Source organism: Tachysurus vachellii, chromosome 3 (assembly GCF_030014155.1).
Source record: "Tachysurus vachellii isolate PV-2020 chromosome 3, HZAU_Pvac_v1, whole genome shotgun sequence".
NCBI lineage: Eukaryota > Metazoa > Chordata > Actinopteri > Siluriformes > Bagridae > Tachysurus > Tachysurus vachellii.
Window position 1 is genome coordinate 28,332,797 of NC_083462.1, and position 21,482 is coordinate 28,354,278.

The 21,482-nt window shown below is 37.7% G+C and overlaps 1 protein-coding gene across 1 annotated transcript; it reads right to left on the minus strand.

Moving 5' to 3' along the window:
- Positions 1-6,378: 6,378 nt before the first annotated feature.
- Positions 6,379-17,416, minus strand: LOC132843349 (tumor necrosis factor alpha-induced protein 2-like). The gene is made up of 12 exons (XM_060866600.1): positions 17,286-17,416; positions 14,334-14,477; positions 13,512-14,163; positions 13,302-13,416; positions 12,706-12,828; positions 12,175-12,269; positions 11,608-11,697; positions 11,213-11,336; positions 10,670-10,795; positions 10,400-10,555; positions 8,731-8,852; positions 6,379-7,543 (listed from the first exon to the last, which is right to left on the minus strand). The coding sequence occupies exons 1-12, from the start codon at positions 17,305-17,307 to the stop codon at positions 7,375-7,377; spliced, it is 1,938 nt and encodes a 645-aa protein (XP_060722583.1). The 5' UTR covers positions 17,308-17,416; the 3' UTR covers positions 6,379-7,374.
- Between the last annotated feature and the right edge of the window lie 4,066 nt (positions 17,417-21,482).

Below are 21,482 nucleotides of genomic sequence, written 5' to 3' on the forward strand. Positions count from 1 at the left end.
TGACAAGAGTTCATACAGAGGTTTGGCAATCTGAGAAAATCCAGGAATATATGTGCGGTAGTAGGACAGAAACCCCAGCAGTTGTCTTAGGTCACCCACCATTTTGGGTTTACGGTACAGGTGCAATCTATTTGGAGTCCATTGTGTAGCCCCCTTTCGACACTATTTTTCCCAAGAACTTTACCTCAGACTTAAAAAGCTCACACTTTTTAGCTGTAAGCTTTATCCCATGACTCTGGTAACGGCGTAGTACTACTCTGACATCATTGAGATGCTCCTCGAATGTCTTACTGTGTACAAGGTTATCATCTAAGTATGGAAGACAGGTGTTGTCTCTGAGTCCCAGCAAACATTCCTCCATACTGCACTGAAACTCAGCAGGAGCCGAGGACAAGCCAAATGGGATCCGGACCCATTCATAAAGGCCCCAAGGTGTTATGAAAGCTGTAAAGGGTCGGCTGCCCTCTTCCACAAACCCCTGATGATACGCCTTCCCCTGATCCAGGACTGAGAACCATGTACTCCCACTTAAACTGTTCAGCATGTCTTGCACCCTAGGAATGGGATAACGGTCTGGGATGGATTTGCGATTAAGCTCCCGGTAGTCTATACAGAGGCGAAGACTGCCATCCTTCTTTCGCACGCAGACTACTGGGTATGCATACAGAGAGTGAGATTTCTGAAACCATTTCTTATTTAAGAGGTCTTCCAGATATGCTTTTACCTCATTGTGTAGTGGTTTTGGCACAGAGACGTACGTACGTTTTACTGGAGACGTGTCACTCAGCCTGATTTTCAGCTGGAGTGATGGGATGCACCCCACATCATCCTCATCCTTTGCAAATGCTTCACATTCTTCTCTCAGCAGTTGCTGAACTTTCCTTTGTTGTTCGGGTGTCAGGTGATCTATCGACACCAGTGGGTCCCACAGCTCTTTGTTAACATCTTGGACTGTGTTGACAACGCGGTGTACACCTGTCCCCTCTCTACTTTCTGTGACTGCTACTCGTGCCATCCCATCACCACTACTGACATTCCAGTCTGATGTCACAACGACGGGTTGGGTGTCTGCTGGATATATGGCTCTGACTTGCTCGTCCCAGGACTGTACGAGGAGTGAGAGTAATATCCCTATTGCTGCTGTTGGTAACTGGGATCTGTACTTTTGTTAAGTTCCCCTTCTGAAGACTAACTACCATCCTGGCTACATTTAGCCCCTCAGGCCACTGTGGGATATCTTCTGGTTCGAACAGGACTTCCTGTTTTGCAGCAAGCTGACCAGTCCTAACATTACAACTTACTGTTGTCGTCTGTCCTGCTGCCACTCTTATATTAATCCTTCCCACCTTTACTATTCCCTCCCTTTCCACTTGGTCCCCGTTCTGCATTATTTGGATCAGTGCAACAGATTTTCTGCAGTTGAATGAGAAAGCTTCCCTTACCACTTCTGGGACAACACCAGGGTGCTGCTCCATTCCCTTTGACACCAGATGCTGTATCACATTGTAGCCAATGATTGGAGGCTGCCCCACGCCTTGCTCCTTTGAGACAAGCACTGGCACCAGCAGTTCTACCTGAGCCCCTCTTTTTAGCCCTAGTTGGAGTTTCAGCTCCACCCATCCAGAGAAGGGAATGTCTGTTTGGTTTGCTGCTTGACCAGTGAGGGTTTCACCTTCACTCAATAGTTCACTCAGGCTCCGTGTCTGTAGATGGGGAAGGCAGGTATTTTTCCACTCGTCATTGATGATGGTCACCTGCGATCCAGTGTCCCAGAGTGCCTTTACCGGCACACCTTCAAAGAAGCAGTCAACCATACATCTTGGACCAATGAGTTTATCCAGTTTAGCATGACGCTGTAAAAGAATGTGGCTGATGTAGGTGGTAGCTCTGGCATGCTCAGCCTTTCCTTTTTGTTCAAGTTCTGCTTCCAGTTGTTTAATTCTTTGCCGTAGGAGCTCTTGGGTTTTCTCTTGTGGATCAATGTAGTTCAGAATGGGGGTGGAGCTTTCTGGTTTCATTGAATGGACAGATATCTTTACATCTCTCCTCCCCTCGGCTGGATTCTTTATTGCTCTACAACCACGGGCAGCATGTCCCACAACTCCACATCTGAAGCAGTGCTCATATAGATCCTCCTCACCTTTCTCCTGACAAGCTCTGCACCCTCTCCGGTAGCTGGCTCTTCCCTTGGTTATACGCTCGGGAGGGTGGTTTTGAATCTTCCTGAGTTCTGCAACTTCCTCTCTCAGGAGTTTAACCATCTCATATAGCTCTGATTCTTTCTGTCCCTCCATTGCTGATGCCTCTTTGACTCTTCGCCTGAAGATGTCACTTGGCTGCTTATTAACCAACTCTTTGGTGGTCATTTCAGCCTGCTTGCCAGAATGGGGCTGCATTTCTGAACACAGCTGGTGTACTTTTGCCACTTTACTCCCTGTGTTCTTCTTTTGTTTATTTAGTCTCTCTGTCTCGTCACCAGCTGATTCATTTGTTTTGTTTATCAGCATTTCATCCGAGATCTCTGAATCATCCAGATACGGCCTCAGCTGAAATTTTATATGATCACTGCTCAAACCTGTGCCCACTGAGCGTAAGAACTTTTTCTGAATATGCTCTGTACTAAAATATTCACCACCTTCTTCACACGTGCGCAGCAACCTCTCTTTTAACTCAATAGCTCTAAATAGGAAGGCTTGTGGAGACTCGTTTGCATTTTGTGTAATGCTCATCAGTTTGTAGTACAAGTCAGTAGAACTATCCTCCTTGAAATGTCCCTTCAATATTACTTTCAGCTGTGAGAGAGTGAGATCTCTTTTGATTTCAAGCATATTGCGTAAGCTTAGTCCTGGGCTAATGGCTTTTATTACAGCTTCAATAATTTCTGCTTCATCATGGCCCCTTCTCAATCCTTTATCCACCTGATGCATTAAATTAGTGAATTTCAAAATCTCTCCTCACAGTGACTTCAGGGGCAAGACCAATAAATGATTGCTGTTCAATGGGTCTACTCCGTCCTGCTCCAGCCTCTTTTACTTTCATTTTCCCCATCACTGTATTTCCAGAATACAAATCCAATTTTCGATTTTCAGTAAATCGTTTGCAGTCGGAGAGATATCTGTCACGGTTTTATCATTGGCGCCATTTTCCACTTTCTCCCCCTCTTGCTGCGCCTCCACAAAAGTTAGCATTGAACACATATAGCGCTTTGCTACATCTTCTTCCTCGCTATCCATTATAGCATCGACAGACTCTGTGACTATATTAATAAGTGCGTGTTTTGTTCTGTGGACCTCTCTGTGGATCCAGAGACTATCCTGTCTTACACACACACACACACACACACACACACACCTAGGGGTACGTTACTGCAGTGTAGCCAGCTTACCCATTGGCATGTTTTCAGCAGTTGGGAGGAAACATGTGAAACTCTCTCTCCAAAATTTTCCAACTAAATTAATTTCAATTCAATAAAATTTATTTGTATAGCACTTTTAACAATTCACGTTGTCTCGAAGCAGCTTTTCAGAAGTATATGTCTGAGTCCCTAACACTAATTGGAAGGCTGTTCCATAACTGTGGGGCTCTGGAAATAAAAGCTCTGCCCGCCACTGTAGCCTTTTGTACTTGAGGTATTACCAAATAGCCTGCACACGTGATGAATCATAAAAAAATCACTTAGTCCTATGGTCAAGAACATTAAGTGCTTTATAGGTTAGTAATAGTGTTTTATAATGAATGCGAAACTTGACTTGGAGCCAATGAAATGTGGATAAGATAGGGGTGATGTCTTCATATCTTCTGGTTATAGTTAGGACTCTATCTGCTGCGTTCTGGACTAACTGGAGCTTGTTTATGCTCCTACTTGGACATCCAGACAGAAAGCATTACAAAAATCCAACCTAGAGGTAACAATGCATGAACTAGTGTTTCTGCATCATGTAATTACATCATATTTTTTTCTTGCCAATATTTCTAAGATGAAAGAAGGCTACCCTTGTGATATTATTTATGTGATCTTCAACTTACAGACATTTTCTAGTATCTTGAAGATAAAAAGGAGGTTTGATATTGGCCTATAGTTGTACGGCTGGCTTGGGTCGAGGTCAGGTTTTTTAATTAAAAGTTTGATAACCGCTAGCCTAAAAGACTTCGGCACATAGCCAGTGCTAAGGGAAGAATTCATTGTTTTTATAATGGGTTGGGTAGCTACTGGTAGTATCTATTGAAAGAAGCATGTGGGGAAAGGATGCAGCATGCAGGTTCATAATTTTGATGAAGAAATCGGTGAAAATAAATCTATAAGTAAAACAGTCTAAGTACTGATCAAAAACAGAAATATTATCTCTGGCATTATTTATCATATTGTTTGGTCTGAATTTTCTGCCTGATGTTATCCATTGCCGTGTTGTAAATTAATATGACAATGGAGCCTTAATTGTTCAATGACAATACAGAACATCATGAAAAATTATTCCTACCACATATTAATCATAAACACATAATTACATACTAACACATTTACTAAATAAAGCGTACACAGTGTAGCAATTTTGGCTCACGAAGCAATGTAAATATTTATAAGTAATTATAACGTGTTATAGTGACTCCTAAATATTTTAACCTAAGTTGAAATTGACGGTAATGGAATTAACGTTCCACGTATTTGGTCTCTTCATCCGCCAAACAGGCCGTGTAACCTTTATTAATTCTATGAAGGAGGTATCTTCCCGGCCAAGAAAGATTCACTTCCCTTTTACTTTACACCGTAATTTAAATTAACTTAATAGAGCATGTAGTTCAGACCAGATGTTGCAGGTACCTTAAGTTTGTGAGCGATACTCAGAGACAATCACTTGTGGAACAAAAATATGGCGTTTAATGAATGAGACAAACCCAACATAAAGCTAACTACACAAACAAACAAAAGAAATAGAGAAACAAAGATGAAAATAAAATACACAAAAGAAATTGAAATTGGGGAAAGGGAGGAAGCGACTGGACAAGAAGAAATTAGAAAGGAAGGAAAGGAATGGCAAGCTTAGACTCCAAAATTAAATCACACCCTTACTGGGAAATCGTCACAGAAACTTAAATTCACCTTACGATTCAATGCGAGGTTCCTACATAAAATACGCATCTAAATTGATTGGTAGAGGAAACGGTTACTTGCATTGGCTTGCGGCACAAGAGTCTGGATGTAACGGAGAAATCTCAGTCAGGATGGGGTCAGATGTTCTTCCTGAAGATGGTTCTGGGAAGTGGAGCTTGCCGGAAGTTCTATGAAGGAAGATGGAGTCGTCTCTAAGCTATTCCGAAAATCTGACCATAGATTGGTGGTGTTTGTGACATTTTAAAGGTCCCGAACTCCACCCATCTTTGGGGAGATGGCCAATACTACGGCCCGGATTTCGGAGGGAAAAACTCCCTTTGTTTCAGGTGTCTGTGGGCGTGGTTTAGCTATAAAACTTTTAGATGACTTTAAAGTTTTATCCAAGGGGTATTAAGACGGTATGGCGCCTTTCGTGCTCAAATAAAATACACCATTGTTTGAAAAATGAGTAACCGATGACTTTGTGGTCATTTGGATACTAAACATGAAGGGGAATGACTGTATAAAAGCAGCGGTACATTACATACACAGATCGGTAATCAAAGTGTAACTGACGTTACTACGATATTGTGTTCTGATAAAGGCAAAGAAACACTTGATAAACACTTGATAAAACACTTGATCCTCTGATAAAGGAAAATGAAACACAAAACAGAAATGCACTTTCATTAGGGAAATGAAAAACAGATAATTTTGTATACTTTCTGACATCAGACCTTAAAAGGACATACAGCATTAGAACAGGTATACCTTCACATGCCAGGGTCAGTAATTAAAGTATAACTGATGTTAATCCAGTGTTGTGTTCTGATACATAAATAAAATACACCCTTGTCAGGAAAGTGAGGAGCAAATAATTTTAAGTCAGGCAAGCCTTAACAGAGGAAACACATTACAACAGGGTTATAAGAATAAGAATCTTACAAGTATCTTATCTACTTGTTTTATTAGTAAAAGGAATGTCCCATTGTGTTGTGTGTGTGTGTGTGTGTGTGTGTGTGTGTGTGTTCTGGTTGAGGGTCAATATGGATTCAACCAGAGAAGTGGCATGGGGTTATCTGGTTTGTGGTAGGATCCAGACATTCTGGAGCCAGTTGTGTGTGTGTGTGTGTGACACTGTGGAATGCAGACCCTCAATAAAATTGTAAACTGGAAAACTAAATGACCTGTACCAGATGCTACAACAGTAATAGAGTATCGTAATAATAATAATAATAATAATAATAATAATAATAATAATAATAATAAGAAACACAACTCAAAAAATGTAAAGAGATGTATGATTTATTACACAATACATTACTCACATTACACAATACATTATAATACTGTACATCCATAAAGAGTATATGACTTACATCATTTTCTTATTCATCAAAACACTTAATAGCATATTATCGATATTCCCCCAACACTGAGAGCAAAATGTGCAACATTAGCTTACGTACTATACTTTGTAGAATACTTATACACAAAGGCATGTAAAATTAACCAGAATGTATTTAGAAGCATTAAGGTTTAATAGATAATAAAATGCAACTAGATTTGTAAAGTTCGTCACGACAAACTTTGATGTTGGCTTTGACGGTGCAAGTATTCGCAAATGCCGGTGCTTTTTGGAGGCGAGTGGACATAAGGGTCAGTGTTACTTTTGGAGGCAAGTGGACAGAAAGATAGGGTGCCAAAACATTTGGAGGCAAGTGGAGATGGGCATGTGACATCATCCAAATACTCTTGAGGAAGTTCCTCTCATTGTGCTGAGTGTTTTGATATGTCACATGTCCATTCGTGGTGTCGAGTGCCGTCATCAGAATACCCGTCAGGAAGTTGTCATGTCCATGTTGTAAAAAGTTTTTGGATTTTGCATATTTTGGGGGCGGGGCTGCGGGACAACCGGAATGCCAGTCGGTACACCAATTTAAACCTTTGTTCAGAGTATCACCCTAAAGGAACTGGCCGAGTTTGGGGTAGATAGTTCAAAAGCTTGGTGAGTTATAAACCTCCAAAGTTTATAATGGGAGTCTATGGGAAAAAAGGCCACTTTGAGACCCGGTAGCAGAAGTACCGGTACTCAGATCGCTTAGAAAAGTAAATGCAACAAAGTGGCCAGGCTCTACAACATATCCGAATTTGATGCATGTGGCTCGAAAGCCTTAGGAGGAGGCTTACTATTTATAAATTTTTGTCTAAGCTTAAATAGGAAAACAGAATGTGGGCTTCTACAAAGCCAACATAATAATACTGCACAGTTTTTTATTTATTTATTAAAACACAGTCCGTAAGTTCTTTTTTACAGGCACTTTGCAGAAAAAAGCTGCTGTAGACTCAGTATTCAGTAAATTCCTGTTTTCATTCAGGCTCTTTTTGATGTTACGCACTTCTGCTTTGGAGAGGTTTGCCTTCAGGTCCAAGAGTGCAACGACTTGGCATTCCCTGTTAACACAAACCATGGAAAATGTGAATAATGTGGATCATTTCTCAATAAAAAATACAGAGCCTCATTTTCATACACAGTAATGCGAAAAGTATGTTTTCATTTTCCAGTTTATGATTTAAAAGCATTTCCAAAAGCAAAATGCTTTCCGAATGTCACTGAAGTTTTATTAAATGTATAACTTGAAGGAATCCTGATGAAAATGACGGTACAGTTTTATTTATGATCTCAAATCACTTGAGCTTCTGACCTAAAGTTTAATCAAATGATAATTAACATTAAAACATCAGACTTTCACATTAGCAAGACGTGCAGCACTATGTATACAGTTTACTTTTTATTTGATTTTATTTTAAGTTTAATCATGAGACCAAGCAATTTCCTTAACAAAGTTACACCCAGGCTTTCAATACAAGAAATGTAGCCAAGACAAAACATTTAGGTGGTACTGATAAGCTCGAGTTAAGGAAACTGTCCAGTTAAATGACTGAACACCACATTGTTTAGTAAGGACTGGGAAGTTTTGGCCATTTTTTATGAAATCAGAAAGGATGTACGGATATGACCTTTATATTTTTAATTCTATCTGTTTAAAAGCTTTTTTTAAACATGGCCATTACCTGCAGTTAGTATCAGATATTTAAAATGTAAATATGACCTGCTAGCATATTATCATTTTAAAAATAAACTAGATCTAAAAGTTAGATACTAACTAAAAACTAGTATCTGTCTCAACTGTGAAAGCCCCTGAAAAAGATGACTACTGTAACTTTTAAGTTCTTACATTTGTACTAAAATAAAGTTGTATAGTGAATATAATGAGAATAGTGAAGAGAAAAATGAGTCAGATAACCTGTACCCATAATCAACAAACTTTGCAAAGGCATGTGTGTTCAGAAGTGATGTTGCATGACATCTACACATAGAGTTCAATTAGCATAGCCTATTGGCATGGTTTTGGAAAAACCTTCACTCATATATGACTGTTAGTTATTTCATATAACACTGATTAGGATTTATGTGCCATGGTATCAGTTAAATTCTGAGCGATTACATTTTATATTTATTGGCATTTATACAACTGAGCTGTTGAGGGTTAAGGGCTCAACAATGCCAGATTGAAATCCATCCTATCAGTAGTCCTTTCTTAACAACTAAGCCAAGATTGAGCATCGTGTACACTCACCTGATGTCAGGGTAGATTTGAGCCAGTGTAACAATCTCAAGTTGAAGTGCTCCTGAGTCCTGCAGCCTCACCACTTCTGATATTTTAGGTAAAATACTGGAAAGCCATTTATCTTCAGATCCCTGTAGGAACAGAGCGATGATGTATTCCGATAAGCATCCATTTGTGTAGGACTGTTTGAATAGTTTCTAGGACATTGTGCTGAATAGTATCCTCAAGCATGTGCAGTGCTTTTTGTCTGTCATTACATTTTAGTAAAAAAGACATCTAAGGCAGGTTTGAACATTAACACATCAAGACTAACATTACGATGTTTATAGCAACCAGGACTTTGTTGTGACCTGTGTTGTGTTAAGCAATGTGAAATAATAAGTTTAGTTTCTGACACTGCTTTACTAGGAGTGTTTTACCATGAGCAGCAGTTTGAAAAAAATGTTGTTAGCTGGCTGCACACGTCTCACATGTTGCACCTCACCCTCCCTGTATGCTTATTGTTGTTTTATAGGGCAAATCTGCAACGGTTGAGTATGATTTGTTTTGTTTTTGTTTTGTTTTGTTTATTTTTTTTTCACACAGTGCTGAACAACATCTTCTGAGGGATGTGTGTAATGATTTAGGCATAGTGACAGTGAGATTCTCGTGCTTGTTAGCAGCAAAGTGAAAATAAAAAAGTGATTTCGAATTCAGACACCAAACATATTTTGACATATTGACGATGTTTAAGGGCACAGCGGCTCATTTTGTTATAAGGATAAAATGTATTGTATAGCAAGAAACTTCAGGAGGTGGCTTTGATAAATGCAAAATCCATTTCTAATGACAACATTATCATTTACAGCTAAGCATATCATCTACAGCTAGACACATCAGACACATCTTTAATTAAAAATAGTTTTTTTTTAACTGTATTTGTCTTTAATGTGTCAACACCTAGACTTCAGTTAGCTTGTGAAAATATAACCTTTCTCTTTCACTTTTGTTGGAATAGTGTGCATGTGACTTAATGCATGTGAAAATCCTAAACCCCTAAAAGTCTTATTGCTTTCAACATCTTGTTTACATTTTAAGACCCCAGTGGAAACAAAATGTGTGTGTGTGTGTGTGTGTGTGCGGGTAAGACAGGAATGGCACATCTGTTTGTGATTAAATGTAGCATGCAGGAAATGTGTTCATGTGTGTGTGTGTTTGTGTGTTTGTGTGTGTGTGTGCGTGTGTGGGGGTGGGGGTGGGGGGGATATGCACATGCTTAAATTACTTGCTATTTAAATCATCACCACAAAATACAGTGATTATTCGAAAAACTGATTTTTTTGGTGAGATTTTCTTTAAAGCTACAGTCACAGCTCAAAAGGACTTTTTTCACACAGTTCATGATGAAGTATTTGTTTGGCTTTCACATTATCAAGCCTTTTGGCCCTTTGCCTAGTCTCATTACTATTGGTTGTTGAAAGCCTGAATAACAAAAGCCTGTTTTTTGACCTTGATGTTTTGTTAATGTTTAAAAACCGCATTTCCTGCATTTCCATCCATATGGTATTTGATTTAAATGTAAGTATTAAAACAACATTTTATATGTAATATAAGAGTGTGTGTATTGTTTTACAACAATATTGTTTTTCTCACTCACTACATGTATGGAATATAGTATATATGTATATTGCATACTCACGATTCTGATGAACAGCGAGTTTATTCTCAAGCTGTCCTCACACAGAAAGCCTGCAGCTGCCTCTTGGTCGTCCTTGTCTTTTAGTTTCAGTTTCACCTTAAACATTCTCTTCACATATTCTGTCATCACTTCAAAATGCAGCTGGCTTAATAGCTCCTACACACACACACACAGGCACAACATGTTTACCACCACTTCTTCACTTCATCATTTTTAGTTCATGTTTTCTTGTTGAATTGTTAGTTCTTTTTAATAGAGTTTATGACTGACCTTCATGCAGTCAGTCTGTATGTCTGAGAAATCCTGGACCATATCCTCCAGAGCGCTTATCAGCTCTCCAACAATCGTTTGACTTTCTGAAAGCCAGGCTTGAGTCCACAGCTTACGATACTGCTCCTGTAGGGAAATATTCGGGTCCAAATACCAAAGTCATCTACTAAGAATTGGTCTTTTTTCAAGATTTTATTCAGTTAATACTATTATTCAAGACTAAATTATTTAAACAGACATTTTTGCTTTTGGCAGTTTCAGAAAACACTGGAGGAAGTTCACTATTTCATCCCTTAACATTGAGAAACCTCTAAAATTAATATTCTGATTGTATCATATTATATACTGGGTATTATAATCCTGCATATTCTCACTACTCAACTAAATAAATAATAGACATTTATATATATATATATATTTAACTAAATCCAAGCTTTTGATGTTCATCTGATAATTTTACAGTGACATGGGATTGTATTCAGCTTCAGTGAATAAGGACCACTGACATAAACATGCAAGTGTGGATGAGGTAATTGTAGATACCTTGAGCTTCTTGTGAATGGGGCTGAGAAAATAACTGTGACAGAAGTTTCTCATCTCTGAGACAATGGACAGCAAGGCTGCTTTCTTGTCATCTGGGAGATTCTCTTGTTTCTCGATATACTCCCTATAGATACACAGCCGTGTGATATTACAGTACAACTGAACCAAACCTGAAACCTTCCAATATTTTTGCAAATGCCTTGATGTCTCGTAATTCATTTATTCTTGTTCTCATTCTTGAACATTTTACATACCAAAAGTCATTTTGAAACAATTTTGGATATACTTGTGTAAATAATAAATACTTGAAAGCAAAGATAAAACTCTTCAGGTTTACTTATATGCACTGTATTTACATTAGCATTAATATGTATTATTATTTGTCAGAATCTCACCGAAACTGCTTGATGCTAACCAGACTGGCTTTCAGGATGTCTGGGAGACTGATGTGCCTTCCTTTAAGATCAGTCAAGGATTTCTTATAGCTGTCAAGAGAAACAATATTTTTTCTTTCATTTCTGTTTTTCTTTTATCACATACAGCAGTGACTTCCCCAAGCCCTTCTCTGGTTTTTAATCTCTGTTTGTCTGTTTCCACAATATCCTTTTTGCTAATTGCCTGAACCCGAATGCTGTTTTTGACCTTGAACTTGAATGTTTTTGAAACTCTCTAACTGCATTTTTCTTTATCTACGCTTCTCTATTGTGACACAATGCATAGGTTGGGATTGGGGCATTCATATTAAACAAACTGTTTTACATTTATATCTACAGTTATGGCATTTGATGGATGGCAAAAAAAGTGACTTAAGTACAAAGTGACTGAAGTTTATCTCATTTTTTTTGCCAACACAATGCTGAAGGTTAAGTGCCTTGCAAGCACCCGGTAGTGGGCTTTTATACAGACTCTAAATATAAAGCTGTTAACATAGTCATTCAGTGTGATAGGATTATTTTGTATACCTCATTAGGAAACTTTCCATCAGAACCAGAATTCTTTGAGCATTATCTCTGTTAACCAGAATATCCACCGTCTCCTTCATGGATCCGTTAATAATCTGTAAACCAGAGAATAACTTATTTATTCATTTATTTATGATATATGGTTCAAACAAGAAGAAATGTATTTTATAACCAAATGACAACCATGGTTCAAGAAATGAGATTTTATCCTGTAAGAATATTTTGAATATAGGATTTCAAGTAATATTTCTACCTCTTAACATATAGAGGGCTGTTAAACTTCTAAGTTTCTAAATATATTTTACTCATTTCAACCTCTAACAGGTAATTTAGATAATTTCATGTATTTCTAGGATGCAGCTAAATTTTCTGCCAATAAGATTATATCATTTTAATCTTCAAATTAGTATCTGTATGAAATAGAATCTAGTTAATAGTCTAATAAAATATTTGCGATATAATGATCTCAGGATGAAACATTTCAGCCATGTGTGTCAAGAACAAAATGTGTTAAACCAGTATTGTTCATACAGGAATAACATCCAAAGCAAGGTTGGAGATGTGGCACCCATCAATGAGCTCAGGTTTATTACTCGTCTGCCAAATTTCCTCCTCTTTTTTAAGAGCGTTGGACAACCATGTCCTGACCTCAATCTATAGAAAAAGATATATAATCTGGCCTTAGAATATCATAAACATTCAGAATATCCACACATAATTGTTAGAATTGTGAATTGTGGACAAACATGTTCATAAAGGATATTGTCATAGGACAAACGTAAACATTAAAAATTACAGATAAAGCTGGCTTGAATTCCAAAAACATTATTCCTCATAAAATTTTGCCAGCCCTTTAATTCTCTGATGTTTAAAACTTCCTTATGAGTGAGCCCTGAGTTCCTTATGAGTTCATCCAGACACGTACAGTAGTTCCCAAATACGTTCCACTCTAATTGACCATGTTTCATACTTTTATTTTAAGCAAACTCTTAATACAATTTGACTAAGAAATATATTTAAACCGAAGCATGAACAATGCTAATCAGATTTTATTTGTGTTCAATTCAGCCTGTCCAGACATCTTATGTCATTATACGTATTGAAAATCTTCTGTTATTTTGCCTCACCTCTTTGTGTGACAGATATTGCTCCTCTAGTGCCTTACGCACTTCCTCAGTTAACAAAGCTCCTAATGATTCAGTCTTGATGTGTGGCTCCAGCTCATTCTGCTTCAAAATATCCCTGAAAAATACATTTTAAAAAATATAATAAAGTTTTTTTTGTACACTTTTTTGTTAGTTCTCATCCATGAGCATGTTTTATCACCTGTCGCTTACTTTGGATAGTAACCATGAATCCAGCATAGTATGTAGGTGCAGTCTTGGATGTCTAAGTTGGTTTGAGCAAACTCAGACAGTTTTGCAGAGAAAGCTTGATGGTAGAGCTGAACATACACATTGCAAATGTCAAAGTCTGATGTATAACACTGCTGCACGTTTTGGACAACTTGGAGTAGATCATTTTGAATGCGCTTGCCCATCCGACACACCTCTCTCTTCAGGGAAGTGGACAGGTTGTCTGCCCCGTTCTCTTCTTTGTTTGCTTGCTGTAGCCGTACCTCGATTAACTCCTTGAGTAACATGTCATGAATCTCTTTGCATCTTAGCGGCCTCCAGCATGGACTTTTCTCTTCCGTTGCTTTCTCCCAATGCCTGTCTTGTTCCTCCTGCTGATGTATAACCTTTACAGCACTTCTCAGTTTCTCCTGATTCTCCTTGTTAAAGGAATCATTGACAGCCATTCTTAGATGAAGCATCAAGATTTCGTAGTTCTTCTGCAAACTGTCCTCCTCATCCTCAGTGCAAGTCACTTCCGCATCTGATGACTGGCGTCTGAAGAGGTGATCTTCCTGTGCTAAAAGTTGCTGGCTAGCTTCTGACAAATGATTCTGTTCTACATTCTGGTTGAAATCCAAGATTACTGAGGCATCTGCAAGAATGTGAGAATACCTTAATGCTAACTTTTCACCCTATCCTTTACTGAATTCATTTTCCAAAAGAACAAATTGCCCTTTAGTGGTTATTATTGCTATTAAAAATATATATATATATACATATATATATACATATAATCATTAGAAGAAAATATATTAGATGTACCTGGATTATCCGGTACCTTTGCTTCTCTCTGGTATTTATCATATTTTTTTTTCAATATGTTTACAATTTTTATCTTATTTTTGTATTTCGCCTCAGATTGTTGTTCAACCACGGTAGTGCATTCAGACTCAGCGTCTGCTTCACCTGTAAAAATACAATTTGTAAACCAATGGAAATTTGAAAATGAAACACTCATTATAAAAGAAACAATGTCATAGAAGTCTTGCATAATTTTCAATCTGCTGATTATTAATGCTATAGTTTAATATAATCAGTAACACACAAATTCACATAGTAAACGCTATGGTGCTATCACCTTGTTAGAAAAATGAGGCGATAAAAATGGTGTGTGTTTGTGTGTGTGTGTGTGTGTGTGTGTGTGTGTGTGTGTGTGTGTGTTTGCCAGTGTGACAGGTCTTAACATCACCATCCAAGCCTACAACAACATCCAGTTTCCCAAAATGTTGTATTTACTAATGTCCTATACATTAAACAATGGTAATGCATAATATGACCTCATATTTATGTTCAGTGGTGCTACATTAGGTTTCTTCTATATTAGGATTTTAATGATGGTGTTTAGGGGTCATAATTATCATTTCAATTGAAATTATTGTATTGAAATGTACACTAAAGGGTTGTGGACACCTGACCATTACATCCAGTGTAGATTCTTCCCCAAACTGTGACCACAAAGAAAAAAGCACAGAATTTTCTACAATGCCTTTGGATGCTGTAACATTTTAGTTTCTCTTCACTGGAATTAGGAGGCCCAGACTCAAAACAAGCATAAATGGCTGTGATAACCAGGTATCCACAGACTTTTCTTTTCTTGAGTCTAGTTAGATACAGTATGATACATTTAAAGATCCAAGCTTGGATGAAGCTAGCCTAAATTATGCATTATTTTTTAAAAATTATTTTAAAACGGGTTTTAAATAGTCAGCTGTGGTGTTTATATTTCTAGTTTCCTTGATGAGACTGAACATTTACTTTAAGTTGCATAAAAGTATATTAAAACATTAGCAAGATTTAAAAGTTCATGTAATAAGTAAACATGTACTATTACGTACTGTTTTAACGCAGTGGTTCTTGTTCATCAATCTTTTAGTATAGTTGTGTGTAAATATTTTTGTAAGACAAACCAAGCAATTTAGATGAATCTAAATAAATAATAGTTTCTGCCTTATTTAAAATGGTTAAAAAGCTGGTTTTCTTTGTACTCATGTGTATATGTTGATGAATGCCAATCTCCAATCAAGTGCAAAGCTCACAAAGTTTTTTTCCTATGTTGTAGCTCAAATACACGGTTGAAAATTACAGAAATTAAAGTACTGACTTCCCATTTCCAAGGTCAAAAGTGCAAAGTCAAATGCAAATACAGCATAAGTTACCTGTATGAATGGAGAAACAGTTTTCTGTTGGTGTAATATGAGTGACTGGATAATCCTACTACTTTAATGAACAGGATGTTCACATGATTTATTTCAATGTAACAATGTGTTACATGTCAATGTGACTTGGGCGATTTTAATATTGAATCCAAATTTAGCAGTAGAGATAATGTGTAAACATGTAACATTATTATTATTATTATTATTATTATTATTATTATTATTATATCTTTCAAGGAAGCCATTTTTTTCAGCAGCTAGCAGGTTAACAAACAATATTAACAACCTAATAAAGGCAATACCAGCTCTTTGGATCCACGACAACTGTCAACAGGCTGAAGTGGTTACTGAAGATAGGGTTACGTTTTTAGATACTGTATAACAGGGGTGTCCAATCTTATGCCCACAGGGCTGGCACAGTATGGGTAAGGGTGAGGGTGAGCTTTTGCATGGCTGTACTGAAAAGCTTCACCAACTGGATAATATACTGCACACTCCTGCTTTATACGGTCGTATAGATGTTGGAAAGGTGAAAGCTATAGCAGGCTTATAAAAACCATTTTACATCCAGAATGGTCGTTAATATATCTCATAAAGTCGTCCAAAGCTTCGCACTTTTTAGACGGTCCCTAAAAGAACTGCAGCGTAATAGCACTATAATTCTTCAATATTATCCAATGGATATTATTCTCTATAATAATAATAATAATAATAATAATAATAATAATAATAATAATAATAATAATAATAGTTCTTATTATTTGTTTACATTTATTATGTATTTAGCGCCACATGGACATTTTGTCATGGACATTATTATGTATAGAGCGCCACATGGACACATCTGGTTGTCGTTTTTATCAACTGTGATGTATATATTTTCCTATTTTTCGCCAAACTGCTTCTTTGTTGCTTACTCAAGTGCAGATACTTGTATAAACTGGATAACACATAACGGTGCGCAATCTACCGTTAGTCTCTGACGCTGTGCGCTTATTCCACTTCACTCCATAACCGGGGTGGCGCTGATACGTGTGTGTGTGTGTGTGTGTGTGTGTGTGTGGGTAGGGGGTGCGTGCTTGTGCGCGTGCATGTGTGTGTGTGTGCGTGCATGTGTGTGTGTGTGTGTGTGTGTGTGCGCGCGCGCGCGCAATGTGACAGTCCCAGTTTCATGGAAAATTGGGAATATGCAAAGGAAAAGACAGTAATTTAACTAAATGCGTTTATTGCATTAACCTCATCTCCTGTGTAATAGTATTTACTCGGTACATCCAAAACAGCATTTTGGAGTATTTCAGAACAAGAATAAAACGGTATTTTCTGTATTACAAGCCGTTTCTATGCCTACAACTCTATCCAGATGCTACAAATAAAAAGCAAGTAAAAGTAGGATTATGACATTAAGCCATTTTTATTAGGAGTAATATATGTTTGTCTTGTAATAATAATAATAATAATAATAATAATAATAATAATAATAATAATAATATCTGAATAAACCAAATAACTATCACCATGCTTGCTGTTATTACAGTTTTCCGTCATTTCATTGCCTTACCTTTACTTTTCTTCGGAAGCATTATTGTGGGGATTTATAAGGTCCTCATCATGATTAGGTCAGATTTTCCGTCCTAGAAACTCCGTCCTAGAGACTGTCGTTGTGTCCTTGGTTCTGTGTGAGACTGCCTCCCACTGTGATGCTTTATATAATGGAGGCCAACACCCCAGTCGGGTGTTTGTGTGTGTGTGTGTGTGTGTGTGTGTGTCGGGGGGGCGTGCACTGAGCACTGTGGCAGCCAGGAAACTCTTTCACTTTCAGTTTTCTTTATTTTTTTTCCTTCCACATTAGTCATTCTTAGACACCAACCACCCTTGGATCTGAAACCAGTAAATCAGCTATAATTCACACACCTCAACATACCAGCACGAAAAAGCACACGCTTTTGTGCAGGATATTTTCTGGAGACTAATGATAGATGTTCCTCTAAATGTTGCTCTCAAGGATATTTGTCTTTTCAGGGGGGTTTTACTTATAAAACTGTCAGCCATATTGTATAACAAAAGATGACCTGGGTGCCTAAAATAATATGTAAACATCCAAAAATTCTGTCCTTAAGTTAAATGGCTTTCCAAACCCTTTCTGTAAATTCATGGCCAAGCAAAACAACCCTGCATGGGTGATGGTTTAAATGTCATTATAAATATCCTTACCAGTTCTGGCTGCCTTTCTTACAGACATCGTCAGTATCTGTATATCGTGAAATACAATAATGCTATGGCAAGTTAATGCATCTATATACTTAAAACATTTCATGTATAGGTTTACTGTGTGAATATTGTTTAAACCCCTGTTATGTTCGTTTTTCACATAACAGCAATGATGTTCCTAGGTCAGTTTGACCAGGGGCATGTTTAATTATCCAAAAAATCTATAACTATAACTGTGCAGAGGTGTGTGGACATCATTAAGAATTACAGAATTAGAGAAATGGTTCTAAGGCTATGGCATTGAAGAGGAATGTGCAGAGTGAAAGGTTACAAGATTACAAGATGAATGTGAAATGTTGGGCAGAATGTACAGTAATGATATAAAGATACATATAGATAAAAAAAATAGTGCAGATGTAATGAGGAGTAAAAAAGATAAACCATGTAATATGTACATGTATTGTACAGAGGTTATATACACTGTTTTGTTTTGTGTTTGTTTTGTAGTGATCTAGCGGTGTAACATTTTTTGATGTAAATATCTTGCTTGGAAGAATATGAATAGCAATTTTCTTATTTGGTTCATAATCAGAATCATCAGACTCAGAAAATACCTTGATCTTCAGACACATCCTACTCTATTTCACTGTCATGGTCAAAGAAATTTGTTCACATGCGTCCAGGGCTGTTTATATCTGCTGCTCATTTTGTAAAGCACTGACAGAGATCTCATACAGTATGTTGCTGCAGAGTGTAATGTTGGTAGGACTCCCATGCAGAGAATCTTTATGTTTTCTCCTACCCCACAGAGTGTCCACTCCACTGCGGGTGGAGTTTTCCGACGGGAACAAAAAAGGCTTGCGTCAAAAGTCATAACACCTGCATTCTTTCACTAGATCAGATTGACCCGAACAGTATCTATGTAATATAAACATGGAGAGGGGTTGCAAATATGTGAAATTAAACATTTTCATTTTTTCAGTAGAAGTTTTACACAAAAAAGCAACAACAATTTTTTTTAGATTTGTAAACTAATTTGTCCCCTCCTAACAGGTTTTAAGAAATTATACAGGATGCAGCAGGGCCGGTTCCAGCCAGTTATATTTGGGTGGGCAATCACCCTTGTCACATGCACATGTCGCCACACAAATTAAATACAACATTGTTGGTATTGTGTATTATGTCATGGGAAACAAGTGTGCATCACACAGAACAGAAGACCTTTGGTCGTGTATGCTACCTGGAATGATTAAATGAACTGAATATATTGCCTAAAGCACAATTTGTGTAATTAGCAATATTGGCTGGAATGGGTCTTTATTCAAATTACTAATTACCTGGACTGGGGCAGAAATAGCTGAGAGATGGGTCTGCTTTGGAGCACTTGATGAGGACTGGGGAGGAGCAGTGCTTTTACAGGGTAAAGCTGTACTGTATTCTCTGATGTGCCAGCAACAGAGACACAGGTAGCACTGATACTGCTTTTTATGCTTAAAAACATTGCATCGCTCAATACATAAAGTTGTAACGTTAGTCAAAGAAAAGTAATAAAATTTAATGCCGGTCAGATTATGAGCATTCGTTAGCTGCTGCACAGCAATCACAAATTAACAAAGGTAGGTAAGCCTTCAAAAAACCAGTCAGTATTAGGCTAGAGCCTGTAATCGTGTTGAACTGACAGTAGCATGAGGCAAGTGGTGAAAAACTATGAAAAATCTGTGCTGCGGGAGCGGGGCTTTGTTTGGGGCTGCTGCAGACAGATTATTGTCAATTGGCTATAGGCCAATCAGAAGTTACAAATCATGCTGTGTTATTTTTCTCTTTAAAAAAAATCAAACTTTCATTGGGTGGACAAGACCTGCCACCTACCCAGGGTTTCATTGTGAATATGAAGTGTATATCTGGATAGGAAAACAAAGCTTAAAACCTAGGAAATTGTAAAGGTCAGAAGCTACAGTTTGAATAATAACACAAATATATTTCTTTGTATATATTTCACACCCTTGGATATGTCTATGGGCAAACAATATCAGCCAGCGAGCCTACTCTGCCTAAGGCAGCCTGTGGTAAATACTGCTCTGCTTCCCAGATAGCACATGGTTTCTCTCAGCACAAGATGATCTTATTATAAGCTACTATCTCTCCACTAGAGTGGAAATGATGTCCAGCTGCTTGGAAGAGCCTTACATAGCAGTATATATAAACAATTGTTTATAAACAATTTATACATTCCTCTTTTATGGGATTCAACAGTCCGAAGGATTGCAGATTGTAGTGAGACCTATTAATAACATAATAACATAAAATGCTTGATTTCATTCTATTACTACACTGGAATATGATTTATATTTATAAATATATGTATCTTAGATGACATAAATATATGACTTCTTTTGGTCTGTATTTGGGACAACTAACATAAGTACAGTAATATATTGTGAAAATCCAAATAATAATAAATAAATAAATAAATCTATGGTTTTGTATCATGGATGCCAAACTGGAGTGCCAAGGCAATGCAAATATTAACTGCAATCTCAGTTGCTTAAAGAGTTCAATCTCATAAGGAAGAGAAATGTAGATCTTTGTATAACTGGCGCCCTCCAGAGGCTGAGTCTGATACGCCTGCTTTATTTTATAATTTTGATGTAATATTTCTGATTTGTTAAAGCAAACATTAAATGACATAGTATGTGACTCCATAAAACTTAAATATTTGCCTGATTAATTTATGGAATAACCGGCAGTTGCAGTTACACAGTTCTGATGATAGGGGGTGCTGCAATGCGCTTAGTTTAGAATGGTACATGACAAACACACAAATCTAAATAGTAATAATAGCCTGTATAGTAAAGATCATTGACATTCACATTACTGGCTCCTGGTATGACGAATGATACATATATATATGTGTGTGTGTGTGTGTGTGTGTGTGTGTGTTTATATATACATCTATATTACATATACACATATATGCACATATACACACATATGCACTCATGCTAACCACTTAGCCACTGTGCTGTACACCCCAGCTCTGGAGACGTGACTCATAATTGCTAACAATGCCTTATTGGGCAGGGGCAGATTGTGGCCCAATGGTTAGAGAGTCTGACTCCTAACCCTAAGGTTGGGGGTTCGAGTCTCGGGCCGGCCACGACTGAGGTGCCCTTGAGCAAGGCACCGAACCCCCCCAACTGCTCCCCATAAATGGCTGCCCACTGCTCTGGGTGTGTGTTCACGGTGTGTGTGTGCACTTTGGATGGGTTAAATGCAGAGAACAAATTCTGAGTATGGGTCACCATACTTAGCCGTATGTCACGTCACATTCACTTTCATATTTGCCTCATGCCATCAGGGTTTGGGGTTTTATTTCATCTTGCATGTTCTTCCCCGTGTGTCATGGGTTTCCTCAGGGCTTCTCCCCCAGTCCAAAGACATGTTGTAGTCTGATTGGCATTTCTAAATTGTATGTAGTGTGTGAGTGTTTGTGTAGGCTCCACGCTTCTTGTGACCCTGCATAGTATAAGATGTTCAGAAATGGTTG